The sequence below is a fragment of the Neovison vison genome, chromosome 2, assembly GCF_020171115.1.
Source record: "Neovison vison isolate M4711 chromosome 2, ASM_NN_V1, whole genome shotgun sequence".
Lineage (NCBI taxonomy): Eukaryota > Metazoa > Chordata > Mammalia > Carnivora > Mustelidae > Neogale > Neogale vison.
Window position 1 is genome coordinate 23304074 of NC_058092.1, and position 22066 is coordinate 23326139.

The 22066-nt window shown below is 39.7% G+C and overlaps 1 protein-coding gene across 12 annotated transcripts in view; it reads right to left on the reverse strand.

Annotated features, from left to right (window-relative positions):
* PUM1 (pumilio RNA binding family member 1) overlaps positions 1-22066 on the reverse strand; it is a 135557-nt gene that overhangs the window by 72642 nt on the left and 40849 nt on the right. For 11 of the 12 annotated variants that reach the window (XM_044237639.1, XM_044237641.1, XM_044237638.1 and 8 more), the window contains exon 3: positions 17265-17333. In XM_044237639.1, coding sequence (XP_044093574.1) covers positions 17265-17333 — 69 coding nt within the window. Of the gene's footprint in view, positions 1-17264; positions 17334-19659; positions 19665-22066 lie in introns of those variants that run through there. The other variant, XM_044237642.1, reaches the window with a different exon arrangement.

Here is a 22066-nt window from a genome sequence, read left to right on the forward strand (position 1 = left end):
TACTTCTGCCTTCATGTCTACTAACTGGCCATACAAAGTCACTCAAGCTGGGGCAGCAACTCAGACCCCAGCTATGGAATGCTAGAGGCAAAACTCACCTCCTTCACACACAGAGATTGTATTCACCAAAAACACTCATTACCAGAAAGTGAAAACAAACAGAAAACTTCCCAACCACAACATAAACCTATTCCAAGATTCTGGAAAGACAGACAAGCTATTTCCCCATTCCTGGAAGGGAAATAAAATCTCCTAACCTCAATTAATTTTAATAAAACTTAGTGATGCCATTATAGTGACTTCACAAAACATTCCATGCTTCACAGACATGTACACACCCCACTGGCCCTAAACTAATATGAGAACTTTAAACGAGCTATGACCAAGGAAATGGAAAGTACCCTTCAAGTAAAACCCCATACAGTGTGCACAAGACCAAAAGCATTAGTGACCAGGGTTACAAAGTGAAATTCCACTAGACTTCCATCCCTCTTCATTCTGGTCATCAGCTTTACTCACTAAAATGTCCCCCTTATCACTTCTACGTATGTTTTCATTTCAGCTACTAACAATAAGACAAGAAATTCAGAACTTTGAAATCATACTTAGTAACTGCTTTTGAGCATAAAAGGTGGAACCTAGAAAGCTGAATTTCTCAGAGGAATAGAATCAAAAACCAGAAAGCAAAGCATTTGCTCTCCTCCTTGACAACGAAGGTTTACCTTTCCAATTTATACCCCAATGATAAGGGAGAAATAACTCTGCCCTCACTAAAATCAAATCTTGGCTTTCCAAATCTGGATCATGGGTTTCTTAGCGTAATTCCAATCTAGCTCTATAAATCTATCTGGTAGGCCTGGGTTAAAACCTGCTCAAAGCAGTGTCCCACACACTTTTTGGCCCCTCATTTGTTACTTTCTAATCCAGTAAGATCATGACGAAAGACACTTATGGTCTGACATTTAGTAAACACAGGTTTACTTGAAGACACGCAGTTATAAGCAGTCACTTTCCAGTGAGCCTCTTGGATTCATTCTCTGAGGGAAACAAGGACAGAACTGGTCTGTGAACTTGAAGAAATGAGGGCTCGGGGGAAAGGAGGAAACGGGGAGGGAGAGAGAGCTAAACAGTGGGGTCAGGAAGCAGTGGGGTCAGGAAGTGAAGGCCTAGGTAACTTTGATGTGTCCTAGGACAAACTGCTGAACTGTCCTGAGCCTCATTCTCTCTGTACTGTTGAAGGAAATAATTTCCAGTTTGTGATGATTAGAGATCTTGTTGATGAGTGCCGAGCATGATGCCCACCACATAGCAGGTTCTCAATAAATGTATTCAGTGGCATCATACCAAGGAAAAATAGCTGTAAATCACAGAAGGGACACTGAAAAATTAATGTGAATTACCCAAGTACAATTCAAGAATTGTTTTCAAACTTCCTTTTCTTTTTTTAGTCTCAAAAATGTCCTCTCGCAAGATTATAAATATTTCCCTACTGGTTGCATCTTTTCCAACTAAAATTGTGGCTTTTCTCCTGTATGTGTAGGGACTGTAAATAAATAGGACAAACTTCTCCTGTGTGTACAAGAAAGAATGTCGGCAGAAGGGACACCTCACTTGGTGAATTTTCATATAAAAATGGATGTTCTCCATAAAATAATGAAAAGAGAGCACAGATCAAAATATATTCAATATGGCGCTCATCCCTCTCCAAATTTGTCAATTTTGGAAATCTCTGTCAAATTTGGAAATCCTTCCTGAAAGCTCAAGGAAAAACTTCCTCAGGTACCAGCCTCCATATGCAAATATAGTCTGTCTAGAATTTGTCAACTGTTTACTGACTGAAAGCAGCAGCCCTTGAACTCAAGGCTTCAAAAATGACTTCTAGAATTCTGTCATCTTTCACTGTAGTTTGCCAGGCTGTCATAACATGCAAAGCCAGCAAAAGCAGGTGAACACGTAAGCAAGACTGGTTCTGAGCCAAATTCTCTCAAAAGAGAACAGCACAACAAACGTGTAGAAAGGTGCTAAAAAGTGACGATTCTACTTCAAAGTAGTAACTGGTGCAACAAGTTTCAAAGGAATGAAAACACACCAAAAACCCCAAGACCCTAATCAGATACTGAAAGGCAACCCTATCTCCCACTATTAATCATTAGAATAAATGTAAATCCTACACAGAGAGTAGAAAGCAGCGGCAAGTACTAGAACGCCACGTGCTTTGGCAAAGTAGTAGTGAGGTGGTCAAGAAACTATTATCAATGAAAACAGCTTGGACTGAAGGGGCAAGTGCATAAGAGATAAAGAAAAGGAGATGGGAGGAAGGTGCTAGCATGCCAATTCTGGGAAAGAGAAAGGCGGAACCTTTCCAAGAGTGTTCTGCGAAAGGGAGGAAAATTTAAATACTAACCCCAGGCACATAGGCAAAGACAGAAGCAAATGTAGCAAAGGTCTTCTGAGTCTGGATATTTTACAGAACCTAGCATTTCTCACGCTCCTCTAAAACATCCCCATCTCCACCTCTCACTTGTGTGGTAAGCAGCATCAGAAAGGACTCCTGTTTCTGGCCCTCATGCCCTTATGTAATCCTCTTCCCTTTACTGTGAACTGGATCTCATGACTCGTTCCTCAGGAGTAACACACGGCAGGAGTGATGACATATCACTTTCAAGACTATCTTACAAAAAACTGACAGTCTTGTTTCTTTTTCTCGCCCTCTTGCGTTCAACTCTCTCTTGCCCTCTTGCTTGCTCACTTTGATGAAGCTCACTGCTATGCTGTGACCTGCCCTGCAGAGAGATTCACATGGCAAAAAAACAAGAGAGGTCATGGGACATCAACTCATTAGGAACTGAGGCCCTCCGTCCAACAACCTGTGAGGAGCTTAATCCTGACATCAACCTCAATAGTGAGCTGGGAAGCAGAGCCTTCCCCAGTTGCACTCTGAGATGACTTGCAGCCCCAGCTGGAATCCTGAGTGCAGCTTGTGGGAGACCCTGAAACAGAGGATCTTTCGAAGCCATGACTGGGTGACCTACAGAAACTATAGGTGGAAACAACTCTGTTGTTTTAAGCCACTAAATTCTGAGGTGATCTACTAGGTAGCAACAGGAACTAATACAGTTACGAATATATTTAAACAGGGTTGCTTTGATTGATACTCTACACAGTTCTTTACAAGTCTGTTTTTAAGAAGCCTGTCTCATTCCATTTCAAATGTCTAAAATCCAAGTGCTTTTGAATTTGGAAAAATTACAGGCTTTCTATGTCATGTTCTCCCCTACTTTGTCTTATAGTCCTTCTGTATTAAAAAACGTATAAACTTCTGCAAAATTAGATTGTCTTACACATATTAAGCTTACTGAGAACTAATAGCAATCACATATTCAAGTCAACTGAAGACATTAACTGTTCTAATCTGATCAGAAAGAAAGAAAGAAAGAAAGAAGCTATAATCTACTGAATTATAAAATAAAACTAAGTGATGATGAGACTCCAGTTATTATTTCAAATTCAATAGCAACCCTCTGGAGTTAACGTCTTGATACTACTGGCTAAAACATATCTGTTCTCCAACCCACTGGCATCAACACTGGGAGCTTCCAAACCTTCCGCTCAAGCCACACCTAAATCCAATCAACAAATTTAAATCCAACTATTGCACAGAAAACAGTTCCCCTTTATCCCATCAAGAACTTGCAAATAAAAAAAGTGTTCTTTGACAGGACAAAAAAGGAACAGATCACAGCAGAGGTTTACAAAATTTACTTTAAAGAAAGATTAGGCAATAAGAGGATTAAAAGCTTTGACAATTCCAAAGGAAGAATTAGGAATGAGTCCAACAAAAGCAAGAGACCCAGAGAATCTGGTAGTATGACCCAGTTGGCATATTTAGGGAGAGGGCATATGATGCACAAAGAAGCCTATCCTTATAAAGGCAATTAACGCATCAAGCTAGACAGTAGCTTGATTACACTAGCCACGAAAAACATCCAACTAACTTCCCTGGCTCAGACTCTGCTTAGCAAGCAAACTTCTTATGAGAACTTAGGATTCCTCCTCTAGCCAAGCATGCTGATCACTGAACACAATTACCTTGTTCACTTGAGAGTTATTTCTCCTTATAAATTAGTAAACTGCATTTTGATTTTCATACAGAAGTTTCTTGTGGTTCTTGTTAGTGTAGGTCAATCCCATAAGCTAACTAGCTAACTGCTTCTGAATTAGTGATGGAAATCCTTTTAAGACCTACAAACTGAGAACCAGGACTTAGGAAGTCCCACCATCCTACCCAACCATACAACAGACCTTGTAGTCTTCCCTGTCTTGTCCCATGAAATGGGATTCCTAGTTGGCCCAAACCCCCAATAGTGTCAGTTCTCAAACCTTTAGGGGAAAAAAAACACACACTATTTATCTCAGCTTGAACCACAGATTTATAAAAGACGACGACTTAGAGAAAATAAAGAAATCAGTAAGCATATTCATGAGGCTTCTGGAGAACAAGAGAGAAATCAAGCACTAGTTTATAAGCAATGTCAGCCACTTGGAAAAACGTCTAAATTTTGTTTGGAAACAACTTTTCTCTTTTATCACCTAACAAAAGAGACAATATCCAAAGCCAAACCTGCACGATCAATCCAACATTAGCCCCCACTAAGAGCCCTTTAATAGATATAGACAATAAAGGGCTTCTTATTTTAAGAAATAATATGGTAGTAAAATACACGCCAGCACTCTGAAATCATTTTTAAAAGCCAACCTGATTTTAAATCCCAACTCAGAATTTAACCCCTCTTGGCCTCAGTTTTCTCACCTATAAAGAACTGTTGTGAACATTAAATGAGATCTATGTAAAAAAGCAGTACAATGCTGAGCTCTGGGCAACCACTCAAAAAAATCAGCTGCTACTATGATTTAAGAACACTACTAATGGCTAGTCAATGAAATGCTCCTCAGTACTCAGCTAGCAGATGTGAGCACAGCATCACCCAGCCCACTTCAGTGTAAATCCCATAAAATTAAGAGCCCTAACAAAAGAGCCATGATTACAGCTTTGCAGAAACAAAGAGGCAAGATGATTATTACGGACTGGACTTGTCTGACCACAATGGTTACTAATATTTGCACAGGAAAGTATCAGTGAGGTTTCCTGAGGTCTCAACACCAAATGCACACTCCAACAAGTACTCTGCACTCAAGAGAAATAAAATACCAGGTAACTGCTGACATACTCAACAGAGGCTGCATAGAGCTGTCTCTCAGAGCAGAAATTAGGCTTCTTAAGGAGGACTGTTCGCGGGGATGCATGCTACAGCCCTGCAGGCACCATCAGGTTCGATCATGTTACCTGGCAAGGCAGACTTCCAACACAAGCCTAGTTTCATCACTGGGATGTAACCAATGCAGGAGTCAAATACCTGGGATTTTAACCAGGTGGGAAGACATAGCCCCCTCCCAAATTTTTTAATCTCTTAGCACACATTCTTATTGCATTAAAAGAATTTGACATCAACTCAAAGAAAGAACCACTGAGAACTGACTGAAATAAAGAAGTATAGTTGGTAGCCACTGACAGTCACATGTTCTAGGCAGAGGTCTGATGTGTGACAATTGTATAATTTTCAGAAATCCCTTCTAAAAAGCTTAATGCCCTAGGGATTGACCTAGCCCCAACCCTCATGTCATAAAGGTTTGGTGGGGTATCAAGTGAGACGGGACACAAAGTGCTTTCATAAATACTATGAACTACACTCATAAGTCATTTAAAGCTTTAATAAGAAAAAAAGCTTTTAACAAGACAAATATACATCAATATATTTTACAAGACTTTTTTTTTAAAAGTTCATTCAGGGGAGCCTGGGTGCCTCAGTAGGTTAAGCCTCTGCCTTCAGCTCAGGTCATGATGTCAGGGTCCTGGGATAGAGCCCTACATCGGGCTCTCTGCTCAGCGGGGAGCCTGCTTCCTCCTCTCTCTCTACCTGCCGCTCTGCCTACTTGTGCTCTCTCTGTCAAATAAATAAATAAAATCTTTAAAAAAAAAAAAAAGGTGCATCCATTTACTTTACTGTTAGGATAATTCTTTGGTAAAGAGTTTAGAAAATAAAGCCATCAAGGGTCACATTCATTCCTGAGAATCTATCTCAACAATAACAAAAAAAGACAATTCAAAAGGAAAAAAACCCTCTACGTTCTTCAAAGTCTAAGAGCAAAGATGTTGGGAGCAAGCTAAATGTTCACCAAGGTCGCTATGTAAGCACAACGGAAGCTCGCCCACAACAGCCACAAACAACTATGTGTGTTTACAAAAAAAAACATTAACTTTTAAAAGTAAAATACAAAATTGCATGTGTAAAGACTACTACTTCTTACGCACCCTTCCCTTCTGGATCAAGACCGTAAAGAAAAATAAAAACTGAAATAGGTTCTTACTGGTGTGGTAGCATTATGAATGACTTGTTACAAAATATAATATACTTTTATGATTTATAACTGATATTCTAATGAACAAAAATTGAGATTCTGATGGTATGGAATTTACTACAAATAAGGCATTTTCTCTTAAACTGGCACATTTCACTTCAACCTAACTTCACAGTAACCAAAGTTAGTGGCAATTTTAAGAAGAGCTCACCTTACACTGCAAATATTTCTAAGCAAGCAGTTAATAACATCTAATCCACTCTGAAAACTGTAGCTTACATAAGTAATGTTGAACGTTTTCAATGGTTTAATCACAACTCAGTTATTTTTTTAATTAAGAACAAGTATAGGGGCACCTGGGTGACTGAGTCACGTAAGCGTCCGCCTTCAGCTCAGGTCATATGATCTCAGGGTCCTAGGACAGAGCCCTGCGTTGGGCTCCCTTACTCAGCAGCAGTCTGCTTCTCCCTCTCCCTCTGGCCCTCTGCACCACCACCCCCAATGTTGGCTTATGCTCCCTCTTTCTCCCCACCTCTCTCAAATAAATAAATTTTATTTTTTAATATATATATATATATATATATATATATATAGCTATGGTGCTTTGATTTTCATATTCTTTTTCAGTTTAATGAATAGGATCTTCTCAATTCACACTTCCTGTTTATATATCTTCTAATTGAGGAAACACCCTGCATTCTTTTTAATTAAATAATACTTACATGTAAAGATTATTTTTAAATATTAAAACACGATGTCCTGCTTCACTACATTCAAATCACACACACACAGTCCAAGAATCAGTATTTGGTATAATTTTTTCACATTTTTATACCAGGCAAATTCAGAACATGGCACCTTGTAATTATTGCTTAAGCTGTTCATCTAGGTGTCAAGATGCTCTCTACTGATTACTGGTCTCTTAAGTAAATATCTGTTTTGGTTAAAATTTAATGGACTTTTCAAGAAGAAAAGTTTATTATTTTACATAATTATAATTATACGGTATATAAAATTAACAGATTTTTTGAGAAATATTTGCCAGCTATTAAGCACTTTTCATTAGCACAGTCAATAGTTACATCTAATGTCCCTCAGAAATACTCCCACCACTAAGGATGAAATGACACAAATCACTTAGGCCTGGCCAATATGAAGTAAAATTTGACCTTCTAGAACCCTCACCTCACATCTGGAAAACCACTACTGCTCTTCTGGCTACTGAAAAGCTTCAGGAGTTTCAGCATCTGAAGTACTGATGTCAAAAAGTGAAGTACTACTTGAACAGGCCCTGAAATGCACAACCTATTGTAGCTACTACTAGAAATAAAAGTAGTAAAAGACTCTCTTTGCCCAAATAGAAAAGTAAAAAGAAAAACCTATCAGGAATCAAAGAGATATAGCTCGCAGGCATTCATTTTAAGAGAAGCACACTGTAAGTGTGCTTCAGACTGTTAAACTTCACCACCTATTTTGGATGAAGAAAGGAACACTACTGGCGACAGGACTGGTCAGGACTGCCATATAGGAGGGGGAGAGTTCAGAGTGAGGAGACAGTGGGAAGGACACTCCACAAAGAGCAAAGACAGACAGACAGACAGAAAGAAAGAAAGAAAAGCAAGCGGGCCAGGTGCCCACTAAGAAAGGAGTCTAGCCAGTGGCACAGGAAAGCAGTAAGGAGAGGTAGAAAAGCAATTAGTCCAGTGACCAGCAAAGCTTCATGGATCACCAAAGCACTGGGTTCTTAAATCAACAGACAGCAACGGGAAGTAACATCATAACAATTAAGTCCAGAAAATTAGCCTCATATTCCTTCATAAAATGGGGTGAAGGCAAGTTAAATGGATTCTGAGAAGCTAAGCAAAAAGGTCACTGCAGTAACTAGGCATGAAACAGTTAGAGAAGGAACTTGTGGAAATGGAGCAAGGAAGGTACAAAAAGGCTGCTTAGATGCCTCTCTCAGCTTTCAAAGCATTAAAAAAAAAAAAAAAAAAACCACTGGAGCGCGTGAGTGGCCCAGTCAGTTAAGCTCAGTCAGCAGAACCTGAGTTCTGCTCAGGTCATGATCCTGGGGGCCTGGGATGGAGTCCCGCATCTGAATCTGCAGGCTCCCTGCCTGCTTATCCTTCTCCCACTGCCCTTCTCCCCACAACTCGTGTTCCTCTTTCATGCTCTGCTCTCTCTCTAATAAATGAACAAAAAATTAAAAATTAAAAACCAAACTACGTAATTTCAAAAATGAGGATTTGTAGCCCATTATAATGATCAAGAATGAAGTCAGTAAGTATGCACAAATCTATCACTGAAATTCTTTTAACCAGAAATCTATTCTGTAGCGTCAGCTGAATGCAAAGTCTAGATGAAAACAGGACCCAAGTACATACAAACATGGTGTTCCGAGTTGAAGAACACAGGTCCAATGGGTAAAGTTTTAAAGATCCCCTGAAGATCCATGGTGGGTCACTGGGGAACAGTAGGAGCAAAAAAGACAATCAAGCAGACGTAACAAGAATTTGTACATCTAAAATTTGAGGACAACTACAGGTTAGACAGAATTGCAGTTGGTTCAACTGATGACTGCTGAACTCTGCAGTGCACTCTCTTCAAAGGAGCACAGTAGTTCCTGACCACACAGAGAACACAATCACTGTGAACAACTTCACTTGAGAAATTAAACACACACAAGACCTCTTTCACGCTTACGTAAAAAAAAAAAAATCAGAGATACCGTTAACATCTCAATCTCCATGTTCTTTTGTGACAAATTACCACAGGGCAATCTCCAAACCAAGCTGCACACCCTTTCACCAATCCACTGAAAGTAAGATTGTTTATACCTTCCCCCTTCAAATTACTGGAACAGAGCCAATGAGACATCTTTTCTCTGCTGTCTTATGAAACTGTTCAGAAAACGAAGAAATGCCAGGGTGAACTAAGCTTTTCTGTAGGATAAAGGAACCAATGGAAGGGAAGAGAGGACTATGTTACCCTGGCTACCTATAGGTTACCTATAAATCAGGTCGTTTGTTTTCACCCAAGTATAAACTATATGGTTTGCCCTACAACATAACCACATGCATGCTACACTAGGTCCAAACTTAATCATTATATAAGTGATTCCTGCAGTAGTACCTAACAGTCCAATGTGCAAAAGATAAGCCTCCAGATCACTTAGGAAACCTGTAAAGTTCATGCATAAAACCATGAAACCACATAGATTTGCTTCATGACCTACCCACCTCGTATCTACAAAGCAGGAAACGGCACAACTAACTAAAAGAGGAAGAAAGGGTCCTTTGCCTCAAGATGGGAGCAAATACTTAAACTCACCCACACACCCAGTCAGCCTCAAGGCATTTTTTAATTATTAAATTGACGAGACAAAGATCTCAGTGTACCAGACATGGTTAGGTTCCCTTTTTCATGAACTCCACAAGATGAAAATTTCATAGATATGGCTACTGTGTATACCAGGAAGACTGACACAGAAAATAAACTACTACCTCCACATGCTTTCCCATAATGAGAATCACAGACTGCATTAATCAATCAAGAGACAACAGATTAACTGGTTAATTCTGGTTCTTCATCAGCAAAATAATAGTAAAGAAGACAGAGTTACACACAATACTATTTAATACAAACTTGAACAGGAAATATAACAACAAAAGTAATTCCTCTTTTCTAAACACTATTATGTCTGGTTGTGTATATATAATGAAGGTATTTCCATGTCCCAGCAGATGGCCCAGAGAAAGTGTCCCATTGATCTAGTACATCTATATTAAACAAAAGATCTTTTATAATAAATGCTTTATATTGGTTTCAACTTGGATGGTAACAGCATTGCTGATTAACTATTCATCTTTTCTACTTGTCTTTAGGAAAGTAATAATCACATAGTTTGAAAACGTAAAAATATTCAGAGAAGGGTGAATGAATGGAGGCTTTTCAGTTTTGTCAGTTCCTCATCCTCCCCTCCACAACCCCACATCCCTCGGGATGGAAAAGTAATCTGAATAAAGAATACAGGCAATACGTATTTACTGAATTGGACTATGGTCCCTTGAAGGGAGGGCAGTATCAACTTTTGGAGTAAAAGAGAAAATAAAGAGGAATCCATGCTTAGAAAAAAAGCATTTGTCTAAGATTTGTTCAACACAATGTATTAGGCAGCCACTGTTTACAAAGTACATTACTGGCTGAAGCCCCTATCCTCAACAACTTGCATACTGGGAAACAGAAAACATTTATACAAATCACTACATATAAAATAAACCAGGGCCATAAGAATGACACAAATAACTTCCTCTCCGTAGTTTCTGGTTGGTTAGAGGAAAAAAGGTTTTATAGAGGAGCTGATCACTGAAGTCAGATTTTAAATAATGGGTAGACTCTGGACATGCAGAGATAATAACAGAAAAAAACAAGATTTAGAGTGACAAAGATTTGAGTTCCACTAGCTGGTTCATGATCATGTTGACCTCTCTGATCCATTTTCACCTGGTCTATAAAAGAGCATCATAACATTGCAGGACACTGTCAAGACTGTAATGCATATGAAGCGGTTAGCATACTACCTGTAAAATCATATATGCTCGATATACTGCAGCTACTATTATTCCTTAGCCTAACAAAAGAGAACTTGGGAGTCAAACCCACATCTTAATACTCGTGACCTTAGCTGGAGTCACTTTACCTTAGGACCCCTTTTCCTCAGGTAAAAACCATGTTACAAGTATCTCCCCAAAATCTGTTGGGACATTCACATAGGCAATGAAATCAATGCCAAAGTATCCTGAAAAGTGCTAATGCATTATTGTAATTATTTAGTTGACTTACCCTCAAATAAAGCATAGTGATGCAGATGAAAACAATGAACGCGTTTCAGCCAAAGGAGGATAAAAGGGGAGAAATTTAACAATGAGAGACTACCTCCTACTGCAAAGGAGCATGTTTTCCTGCATTCAAGCACTGCAAGCACTACAATGGTAGGTTTCTCTTGTTGTCCCAATATAGGATAGAAAGTAGATACTGGAATGAGTGCGGTTCCAAACAGGCCTCAGAATGACAGGACAGAACTGAGAACCAAGTTCCAAACATCCGATGCATCCATATTGTCAAGGTTAGAAGACACTTTCCTCTTTCCAGTTCTTCAAAACGCCCAATCCCAAAACTATTATGGATCCCAGGAACTTCCCCAAAGAATAAAAAAATATTCTTTAAAAGGTCACTTCGTCTCTCACACATAGTCACAAATCTAATACCAGAAAGTTAGGTGCCTCCTTAGCGCAGTAGGCAGCGCGTCAGTCTCATAATACCAGAAAGTTATGAACTAAGATCTCATTTCTCCAGATCACTTGGTCTAGCTAGGTATGTTTTCTCTGAAGTAAACATATCAATAGCAAGATGCCAAAAATGCCCAACAACCAAATGGCATTAATACAAGGTTCAAGGAACTAGGCAGATTTACCATTCCTGTCCATAATCCAAGGTACATTTTGGGGAAAAAAAGATTCACTACACTGTTTGGCCAGGTGTTTTTACATCAATACATTAAAGACTGTATTAATTTTTCTTCTCTTCTGCAAGAAAGGGTGCATGATTTTGCTGGCACATATATATAGATCTCCTTTTCAAAATTCAACCCATTTTGGCGTCAACTGAGTTATTCTTAGGGGACCCTAGCTGTAAGAAGCTGCCAGCATAAGGTAGCCCTTGGGCTATAACTCCTACAAGTACTTTTAGCCAGCCAAAAAGCCTCCAATTCCATGAGCCATTCTGTTTGCCATGATGGAAAGATGTGGAAAAGAACTTAGCAGACTTGGTATCCACATCAGGTTTCCACCTGCCCTGATTTCAGAATCAGCACCCAAGAGCCCTTAGGGACAAACACTTCAGTGCCTTAGATAACTGCAGACTGGTGAATGAGTCACTTAGAAAACCTAGTGAAAAGTTACAGGACCTTTGTATCACATGGGGGGAGTCACTCTAAAAAGACATCTTTTAGATGCCCTTTGGTATATCCTAGAAAAAGTAGAATTATTCCTCTTTTCTATCTTTTTAAAGATAGAAAAATAAGGACAAACTCCAAAACCCTAGACTTAAAAGAGTCCTGGGAAACTAGTCCAACATCTTTGTCATACAGATGGAAAACAAAGAAAAGTCCAAAGAAGACAAACATCTGAGCTGGACGGTGGCTTCAGAGTTCTGGTCCAGAGAGAGCTCTATCCTGCCAAGTTACACTTTTCTTTGAGTGAGGAGCTCTCCAGCTCACTACCAAATTCCTCCCTCTACTAGCCATTCTGCTATTTTACCCTTACAGAGAGAATGCCTATGTAATATCTAATGAAAATCTATAGCTGTATTTTAAATATCTCTCACCTTATTCTACTTGCAGGAAACGTGATAGGGTTCATTATGTCTCCACATACAAGAGCACTTGCCAGATCTCCTTCCTCAGGTTTACAAACTTGTCTATTTTAAGTTTTTCTATTGCTTCAGGTTTCTAAAACAAAGATGAAGGGCCATATAATCACTACTGTCTTAACATCCCTGAAAGTGGTCAAGTTTCCTACATGTAAAACATTAAGGAATCTTAAACAGAAAAAGGTTTTAAAAATTAGAAAACCAATTATGCAGAAGGTGCTTTTTCTGCCAACAGCTCTCCCTTTGGAAAAATCCATCCTTTTTTAGGACACAGAAAGTCAATGCCCTCCCATAGATAGAGCAAATAAGTCCTACAAGATCCTAAACCAAACCAATGTAGAGACCCAAGTCCAGCAACCCAAGATTAGTGAGCTTCCTCAGTAGTACAAAGAAACATTCTTAAGTAGTCAACTAACAGACCCGTCTTTTCATATGTAAATTTTAAAGGGGGGCTCAAAGATGTGCCTTTTAATTTTCAGGACTACAACTTTAGGTTGAATGAAAGTGGCCAGCAAGGAGACCAGCTAAAATATTTGGAAAACAATTTCTGGCCCTACTCCTAAGGCATTTACTATCTCCTTTTTAATGCTGACTTTCAAGAATAAGAGGCAAGTCAACCACTTGCACTGTGAGTCCTTCAGCTAAGAACAACTGCACATCAAACAACTAGTAAGGTTTGAGGAGATGTTTAAAGTAGCCACTTCCTAGCAAGATTTCAACTAGGAAATGCTGTAAATTTTACAAAGGGACACCAACAGGCTAGTACTGGCTTTGATGAAAAAAACGTGTTAAAAAGAGCCAAGCAGCACTAACTTTACCTGAGATCAATGACTCTGAATGGAGCTAATTCTCCTCCAATTCTAAAGATTCACACATTTCTGATTTAGGTATTGTTTACCATAATGAGGACTCACACAAGCGCAAGCACGCATACACACCCACACCAATACCCATGTAGTAAGTGTAGCAAAAATCCTCTGTGCCTGGCTGAAAAGTCAACATAATTTACTTCAAATTTTAGTGCCCATGTGGGTAAAGACTGTATTTATACATATCCTCTCTCCCAGAGATGCTTCACTGCTTAAAGGAAAGGAAATTTAATGAAGTTAAACTAATTAGAAGCTGTGCTTTATATTATAAAAGCTTATTAATTCTTCATTTCTCTTTTGCTGTTCTCCCTTGTAAAACTTGGGGGTGGGAGTGGGGGGCAGTTCTCAGGGAGCCTGGGTGGCTCAGTCAGTTAATAAGCATCTGACTCTTGGTTTCAGCTCATGATCTCAGGGTCCTGGGATGGAGCCCTGTAAAGGGCTCGGTGCTCACTGGGAAGTTCACTTAAGGATGCTCTCCCTCTGCCCCTCCCAAAGCTCCCGCTCTCCCTCTCTCTCTAGTAAATAAATCAATCTTTAAAAAAAAAAAAAATTCTCCCATCCTGTACCCCTGCAGACCCTAACTAAACCAGAAAATGTTTCCCAAGTCTTACACTCTCAAATAAGTAATCACAAACTAGTCTGGCAGATACTAATCACTCCCTTCTCTAAATTTGAACCATACATAGAAAACACTGTGCATTCTTTCTCTATCATCTGTATTCACTGCCTCCTTGACCGTTACAGAGCTCCCTGAATACAGAAACCTCACTCTGCACTTAGTTTGTCTCCTTTGTGACTTACCTAGTTATGCTTTCAAAAAACAGGGGCATCAGTGGGGCCCTAGGTGGCTCAGTCAGTTAAGTATCTTGACTCTTGATTTCAGTTCAGGTCATGATCTCAGGGTCGTGAGATTAAGCCTGGTGTCAGGCTCAAGTCTGTCCCTCTCCTTCAGCTCCTCCCCTAGCTTGCACACCCACGTGTTCTCGCTCTCCCTCAAATAAATAAGTAAAATCTTTTTTAAAATTAAATAAAAATTTAAAAGTAGGTAGGGATGTCTGGCTGGCTCAGTCAGTACAGCTTGTGACTTTAGAACTTGGGGGTCATGAGTTCCAGCCCCACACTGGGGGCAGAGTTTGCTTTTGTAAAAAGAAAAAACAAAAACAAAAACAAAAACAAAAAAAAACTTCAGAGTCACCTGGGTGGCTCAGTTGTTGAGCAGCTGCCTTTGGCTCAGGTCATGATCTCCAGGTCCTGGGATCAAGCCCAACATCAGGATCCCAGCTCAGCGGGGAGTTTGCTTCTTCCTCTCCCTCTGCCTCTTCCCCTGCTTGTGCTCTCTCTCTCTCTCTCAAATAAATAAATTTTTTTTAAAAACAACTTTTAATTTAAATTAAAATTTTTAAAAATTAAAAAAAAAAACACTTCGTATCTATTTTCTGGGAGGACGTATATTAGGCACTTTTTAAAACCTCCGCCAAAATGTCAATTTTTATACAGCTTACCAAGATGAGATTTTTACCATCAATTATTTTACAAGTATTGGCTTCATTTACTCTAAGGAAACATGCTTTGGAAAGGAAGCCAGGTCAGAATCCCAAGCTCCATCATATGTGATCTTGGGCAAATTAATTCATGTATCTCAGCATATTTCTTAAACTGGATACTAGATCTATCCTGATAGCGTTACTGATGAGACAATGGATGCAGACCCCTTAGCACCTGTGGAATACATGGTCAGCAAAAGGGTAGCTATTATTACTCTGAGAATAAATAATGAGGAATGAAGAAGGAAGAGTAATAGTGCATATTACTGTTGGAATATACTTTGGTTATCTACATATGCCTACATCCAGGTCTGAGAATTATATATGGATACCAAAAAAATAACATTTCTAAAAAAATAAGAGTGAGGTTTGGAAACCTTGCGGGGGAAATGGCATTTTTAGAAGGAAAAAATGACTTAAAAAAATATTATTGTTGCCATTTAAATAAAATCAACTTTCTATTCAATTCTGTTCACTATTCAATTAGACTTAAGCCTTTAGAAATTATAAAATATTGTGTACAAAACAGCAAAAAGCTTTACTTTATTTTTTAAATTAATTTTTAAAATCTGGGATTATATTTTTGGTAGAGTGGACCAGGTTAAAATCACAAGACAAATAATGGTTTCCCGTCTATACTTAGTATCTGATTCATCTGTTAACTTTCTGTTCAAATTTTGCTCCAAAAGCTAACTGAGAAAAATCTCTTCCCCAATAACCATATAAGGTTTATTGCTGTGCACTGTTTTAATGATATTAGGCAGGTACAGGAGACATAAAGCCACCTACCTATCTTCTCTTTGAGCTCTAGGGGAAAAACAAGAACAGTCCCCAAACCCATAAACCCAAGATGATAGGACACTGGAACTCTGACCACAAGATGATTCAAAAAAGTTGGAAACAAAGTCTTATAACACAGGAAGCGAATCTCAAAACCAAAACACCAAAAGAGTTTAGCTAACGCCTAACCGCAAAGGCAGTCAATGAATATTTACTACAAATCAGGAGAAGAATTATCTTAATTTTGAATCCTCAGAACCTAGCACAGTGCCTGGATCAAAGAATATTTGCTAAATCAAGGAACAAATGTATTTAACAATTGGTATAAAAGAGAATCCAGAATACAGGTATTTTCCCTCCTTTAAAACATTAAAACAGATGTGGGAGCTATTAAATATTAGATATGTAAAAAATAAAACAAAAGAATAAAAACCTACAGTTAATCTCCAGAACAAGAGAACCACAAGCACATGCCCCCAGCTTGAGAACCTATCACACCTCTATTAATTCAAACTGTATGTTTACCTTAAGACCAATACATTCTTATTGTCAACAACTAGAAATCACCAGAAGTCAGCTGCACTTTATACATCCATTTCTTTTAGAATTTTGGCAGTCTTCCCTAACCACATTTGGGTAACAGTAAATTTTGTTCTTGCAAATTTTAAACATTATAAACAAACCAAAATTCTTGTTCTGAACATCTATGTAGGTAAAGGGGGACTGACAGAGGCCTCTACCTTTTGGAATTATTTCACCAGAAATCTAGCAACTTCCTCTTCATAATGGAGCCCTAAACAACCTCCTCAGAAAATGGCACTACTCTAAGAACAGGTTATTTACATGTTCCAATCTAAGACTCCCTTCCACTGTTAAAAAAAAACCTAGCAATGAGGCAAAAGTAAGGACATCTGATGCATATAAAATTATTTGATAATTTTAAAGCCTCAATTTACAACTAACTGGTTAATATAATCATCAATAATTTGTGCTCATGTTTTGGTTGCTTTGTTTTGTTTTGAAGACATTAGGGTAAGGTTAACATTCTTCCTATAATGAGATCATTTTGGCAAAATTCTGCAATATCCCACTCCTATCATGAGGATGGCAACAAGGAAAAGCAAGCACATACTTCTGGAGACTAGATTCAGACACATTTGATGAAAGACAGTTCCAAACTTCCCTTAAAAACAGTCCCACTTCTCTGACACACCAGTTCACTTACCTCTCCCATCGCTCTTCCCTCCAGAGCAAGTGCTTGAAAATCATGATTCAGTTCATCCATAGAACGTACCTATAGTTCATAATACAGAAGGGAAAAATTTCAAGTTAGGATCTTGAATTTCATATACACATTAAACACGACTGAAAGGCTTTTCTATGTTTACTTTCAGATACTGACAAAGACAGTAACAATAATCAAGTGACTGACATTAAATATTCACTTACCTTTATCATCAGGGTACAGAGCCAATAACCCCTGTTTTCTCCCCTCCCAGTCCCTTTTTTTTCTCAAAACATGAAAAACACATAATCCAGAAAAAGAAAAAGCATATTCCATTACAAGAGAATTGTTAACTATTTTTCATACATTTTAATTTAATAAGAAAAGACCAATATGCTGAAGGGCAACGACATATGATTAGTGACCTGAACATGGCTAGACGCAAAAGGCCACAGTACTTGCCCCCAACTGCAAACAGCAAGTAGAAACCAGGGGACTCATTTGATCTGACCCAGTTATTCTTTAATAAACCTCAGGAAAAGGTGCTACAAATTATATAATGGAGTGCCCCAACATTTCTCCATGTTGGAAGATCTCTGGGGGTTCCTTGAATCTCAAGGAAAGGAAAAAAAGACAGCATGTATCACAAGAATCCCTTCAAACTTCACCCATTAAATGTGTTACCCAAATCATAACAATCTTTCCAGACTTCAATTAACTCATCTCTAAGGTTATTTCTACAAGGTTTAAGGTGAGAGCCAAGAATGAAGTGTGAAACAGTTCATAGTTCATTCAATAGTTCGATCATGGGTGCCTGGGTGGCTCAGTGGGTTAAGCCACTGCCTTCAGCTCAGGTCATGATCTCAGGGTCCTGGCATCGAGTCCCGCATCGGGCTCTCTGCTCAGCAGGGAGTCTGCTTCCCTCTCTCTCTCTGCCTGCCTCTCTGTCTACTTGTGATCTCTCTCTGTAAAATAAATAAATGAAATCTTTAAAAAAAAAATAGTTCTATCAGAATTCAAAAACCGTATTGTCCAATATTCTAATAGTCCTCTCAGTTATGAAAGGCAAGTCATCCATGCTGCCTGAGGCTAGAGAACAGTCCCTTGTTTATTCAAAAAGAAGTCTTCTCTGCTTGTCGGAAAAACATGGGAGCCAGAGTGCCTGAAGCAGGAATCTCCCAGACCCCCTCATCTGACCATCAGTACCTCCCAGGGTAGGTACACAACTGCCAGCAGTGGGTACATATAAAGAAGGAGGTGAGGCTAAGGCCAGGCAGGGAGAGGGATGCGTGCAGAGAACATGAGCTGGAAAACAGGTAGGAGAACCAATTCAAGATTTATATTAATAGCTTCCTGTTTGTCATCCAATAATCTTAATTTGACTGAACTGATATCACATAAAAATAAAGTTGCACTGCTGTTTTAAAACATCTATTTTCAAAACCCGGAGCTGAAATATCCCACAAAATGACACACTGTGTCACTAAAACAAAACAGCTTTGGGATGCCTGCTAAAAATGTAAATTTATGAAATTCAAAATGAAGCTAAAATTCAGCCCAATGAAACAAAAAGACATAGAGACAAAGCTTTTTTTGTGGTAAAACTGTTTCAAAAGTCCTTGAAACAGAAGCTATGAACACAGAACAAGGTGTTTCCATTATTTAGGTAAACACTGAATGAGCTCCTAAACTAAAGGTAGCAAAGGTAAGGGGGAGGGTCAAGGAGGGGATAAGAACAGGATATTAGCTGGAAAACTACAAATGTCAGATGAAATTATTTTGAAGCTTCAGGCCAGAGTTAACATTTACAAAGCATGCAAATCAAATGCATAAAAACCCTATATCCAGCTCCTTCTGTGGAATCTAATCATATGTTTAACTAGAGCTAGGCATTTCTTGAAAATCCAAAAGTCTACAAAGACTTCTAACCAAAAATGTTGGAAATTCTATTTATATTTCCCAATTAAAAAAACAGGAGTAGTAAGGGAAGGTACAGAACATGCAGGATGCGTATTTTGGTCATCATCACAAACACATCGTCATAGCAATCATTCCCGTTTAAGATATAAGAAGGGCGCCTGGAGTCGGGTTAAGTGTGTGTACTCTCGGTTTCAGCTCAGGTCAGGATCTCAGGGTTGGGAGATCAAGCCCTCCACCAGGCTCCGTGCTCAGCGGAAGTCTGCCCAAGATTTTCTGTCTCCCACTGTCCCTCCCCCCCAACTCTCTTGCTCCCTCTAAAAATAAATAAAATCTCTTTAAAAAGAAAATGAGAAAACTAGGCCTCCAAGAAATGCCCTTCCCAACTATTCTTAAGAGGGAAAGAGCACTTAAATGGCACTGAAAGAATCTAAATCCAGCTCTCCCAATTCATAATGTAATGTCCTTCCTATGTCACCATGCTGCCTCCAAGGGAGCCACAGAAGTTTCCACCCACTGATCGAAGTGCCTTCGTTTTCTGCCTGGGTTTTGAGGAGTATGCTCTCTACTGGTCTTTTTGCCTTTGCTTTCCCTGGTCTCCTCTCTCCTCTTCCCCAACCTTCAAAGTCTGCCCATCCTGCCCCTGGAGGGATTTGCATTCCTTTCTCTAGGATCTCCCCACCTATCACATCTCCCGCCCCTGCCCCCGCCCCCCCACTCCATTTCCTAATTTCCTAGCTTGCTCAGGTCTTCTCTCTCCCTCTCTTCAACTCTCTCTTTTCTGCTCCCCTAGCCATCCCTCTTTGGGGGGGGGGAGAGGGCGGGGTCTTCCTCTGCCTCCCCGAGAGGATGAACACTCTTCCTCTTCCCTCTGTGTACTCCCTCCTAATTCCTGTAGAGAAGGAGACTCAATCCCCCAAGTTTGATCTGCTACTCCAGAAACTCCATTATAAATCATCTGCCCACAGGTGACTAGACCAAATAAACCAAATATTTCTCACAAAAATGTTTCTAACTCGTCAGAAACTTACTGTTTATCATAGGAGCTATACCTGGTATGGTCATAGACACCACACGGAGTCCACAAAAATTCTTCCTAAGAAATAAAACAAATGACCAGAGGAAGATGCTCAGGAATCCAGAGAAATCAAAGAACAGAAATATTTTAGGCAGGTATTAGAAAGGTATCCTTTCTATCGTAAAGGAGAAAAAGTGGCTACAAATTATAATCAGAGTAAATGCTCCCATCACAACAGAATAATCTTTTCTACTTCTCATGCTCTACCTCCCTTTTCTCTAGAATTTAAGTGCCAGGTTAACGTTCATTTCTAACACTACTTGCTAATTCCTTTTCCACTTTTGCTATATATTTAGAAGACGCCCTTCATTCTACTAACTGATCTTCCCTATCTGCTCTGGTTTCACCAATCTGCTTCCTACTTTTCTTCTTTGGGCTATTTGTCAGTACCATGTAACTTTCTCATACTACTGCTGCCCCTCCCCACAAATGTATCTCCTGCTCCCTCTACTGAAGAGACAAAGCAAGATTAGCACTTCACTGCCTGACCTACCTCTGTAACTCGGGCCTTCATCCCACCACACATATCACCCATGCACATACCCCATGCTTCTGAGTTTCCCTTCCACTCTCCAGATCCCAGAATCTTCTTCTGTAAGCCTCAACAGCTGCCTCCTCCTCTCAGGGATCCTATCCGGACTAGAGCTATAGTGTAGCTCTAACTGTTGCATGTTTTACCACACAGGAAGTTACATATAAGATCAAATGAGGGAGCGCCTGGGTGGCTCAGTGAGTTAAAGCCTCTGCCTTGCGCTCGGATCATGATCTCAGGGATCTGGGATCGAGCCCCTCATGGAGCCCTTCATCGAGCTCTCTGCTTGGCAGGGAGCCCGCTTCCCAACCCCCCAATCTCCCACCCCACCCCCCCACGCCACCCCCGCTCTCTCCACCTGCCTCTCTGCCTACTTGTGATCTCTGCCTGTCAAATAAATAAATAAATAATCTTTTTTAAAAAATATCAAATGAGATAAACCCAGAATTATGCATCACACTTGGAAAATTAAAAATTAAGCAAAGTAGCACCTTATAAATCTCTATTTTAAAATAATCACATTCTGCACTACCTGCTTTTTCTGATGAGGGAGCAGAAGGCTAGCTGAAGACAAAGCATAAACCTACATCCTGCAACCTCTCCCCTGAACCCCCACTCTTGGGAAGGACATATGTGACCTTCTTCCAGAAATCTCCCAACTACCTTAATGTTAACACCTTGCTAGAGGGGAAAACAACCTTAACGTGACAATGGCAAGGCCCCTGGTATCTCGCAGGTATCTTTTTTTTTTTAATATTTATTGAGAGCGAGAAGTACAAGCAGGGGAAGCAGCAGAGGGAGAGGGAGAAGCAGGCTCCCCACCAAGCAGGGAGCCCAAAGTAGGTGTCCTGTAGTTCCGCCCTCTTTAGCCTATGAGAGTTCTTTTGAAACCTCCCTTTTCTTTACTTCTCCCAACTCCCCAGTATATATCACCACACCTCAAGATCTTGGTACAGCAGTTTTTTCTGCCCACGGGTTGTGTCCCTCTGCTTTAAAAAACCACCATTTTGCACCAAAGATGTCTCAAGACTTCATTGTTGGTCGTGGGCTCCAGACCTCATCCCACCAAACGTCCCCTATTTTCCAAAACCACATCATATGGCACCCAAACATGGAGCTTTGAGTCTTCCCATCTGGACTCAGCTTTGGTGCAAAACTGAGTACTCTTTTCTCTTCCTTTACTCTCAGTTCAGAGGCTCTTCAAGGACCCAGAAACTTGGGGCGCCTGGGTGGCTCAGTGGGTTAGAGCCTCTGCCTTGGGCTCAGGTTATAGTC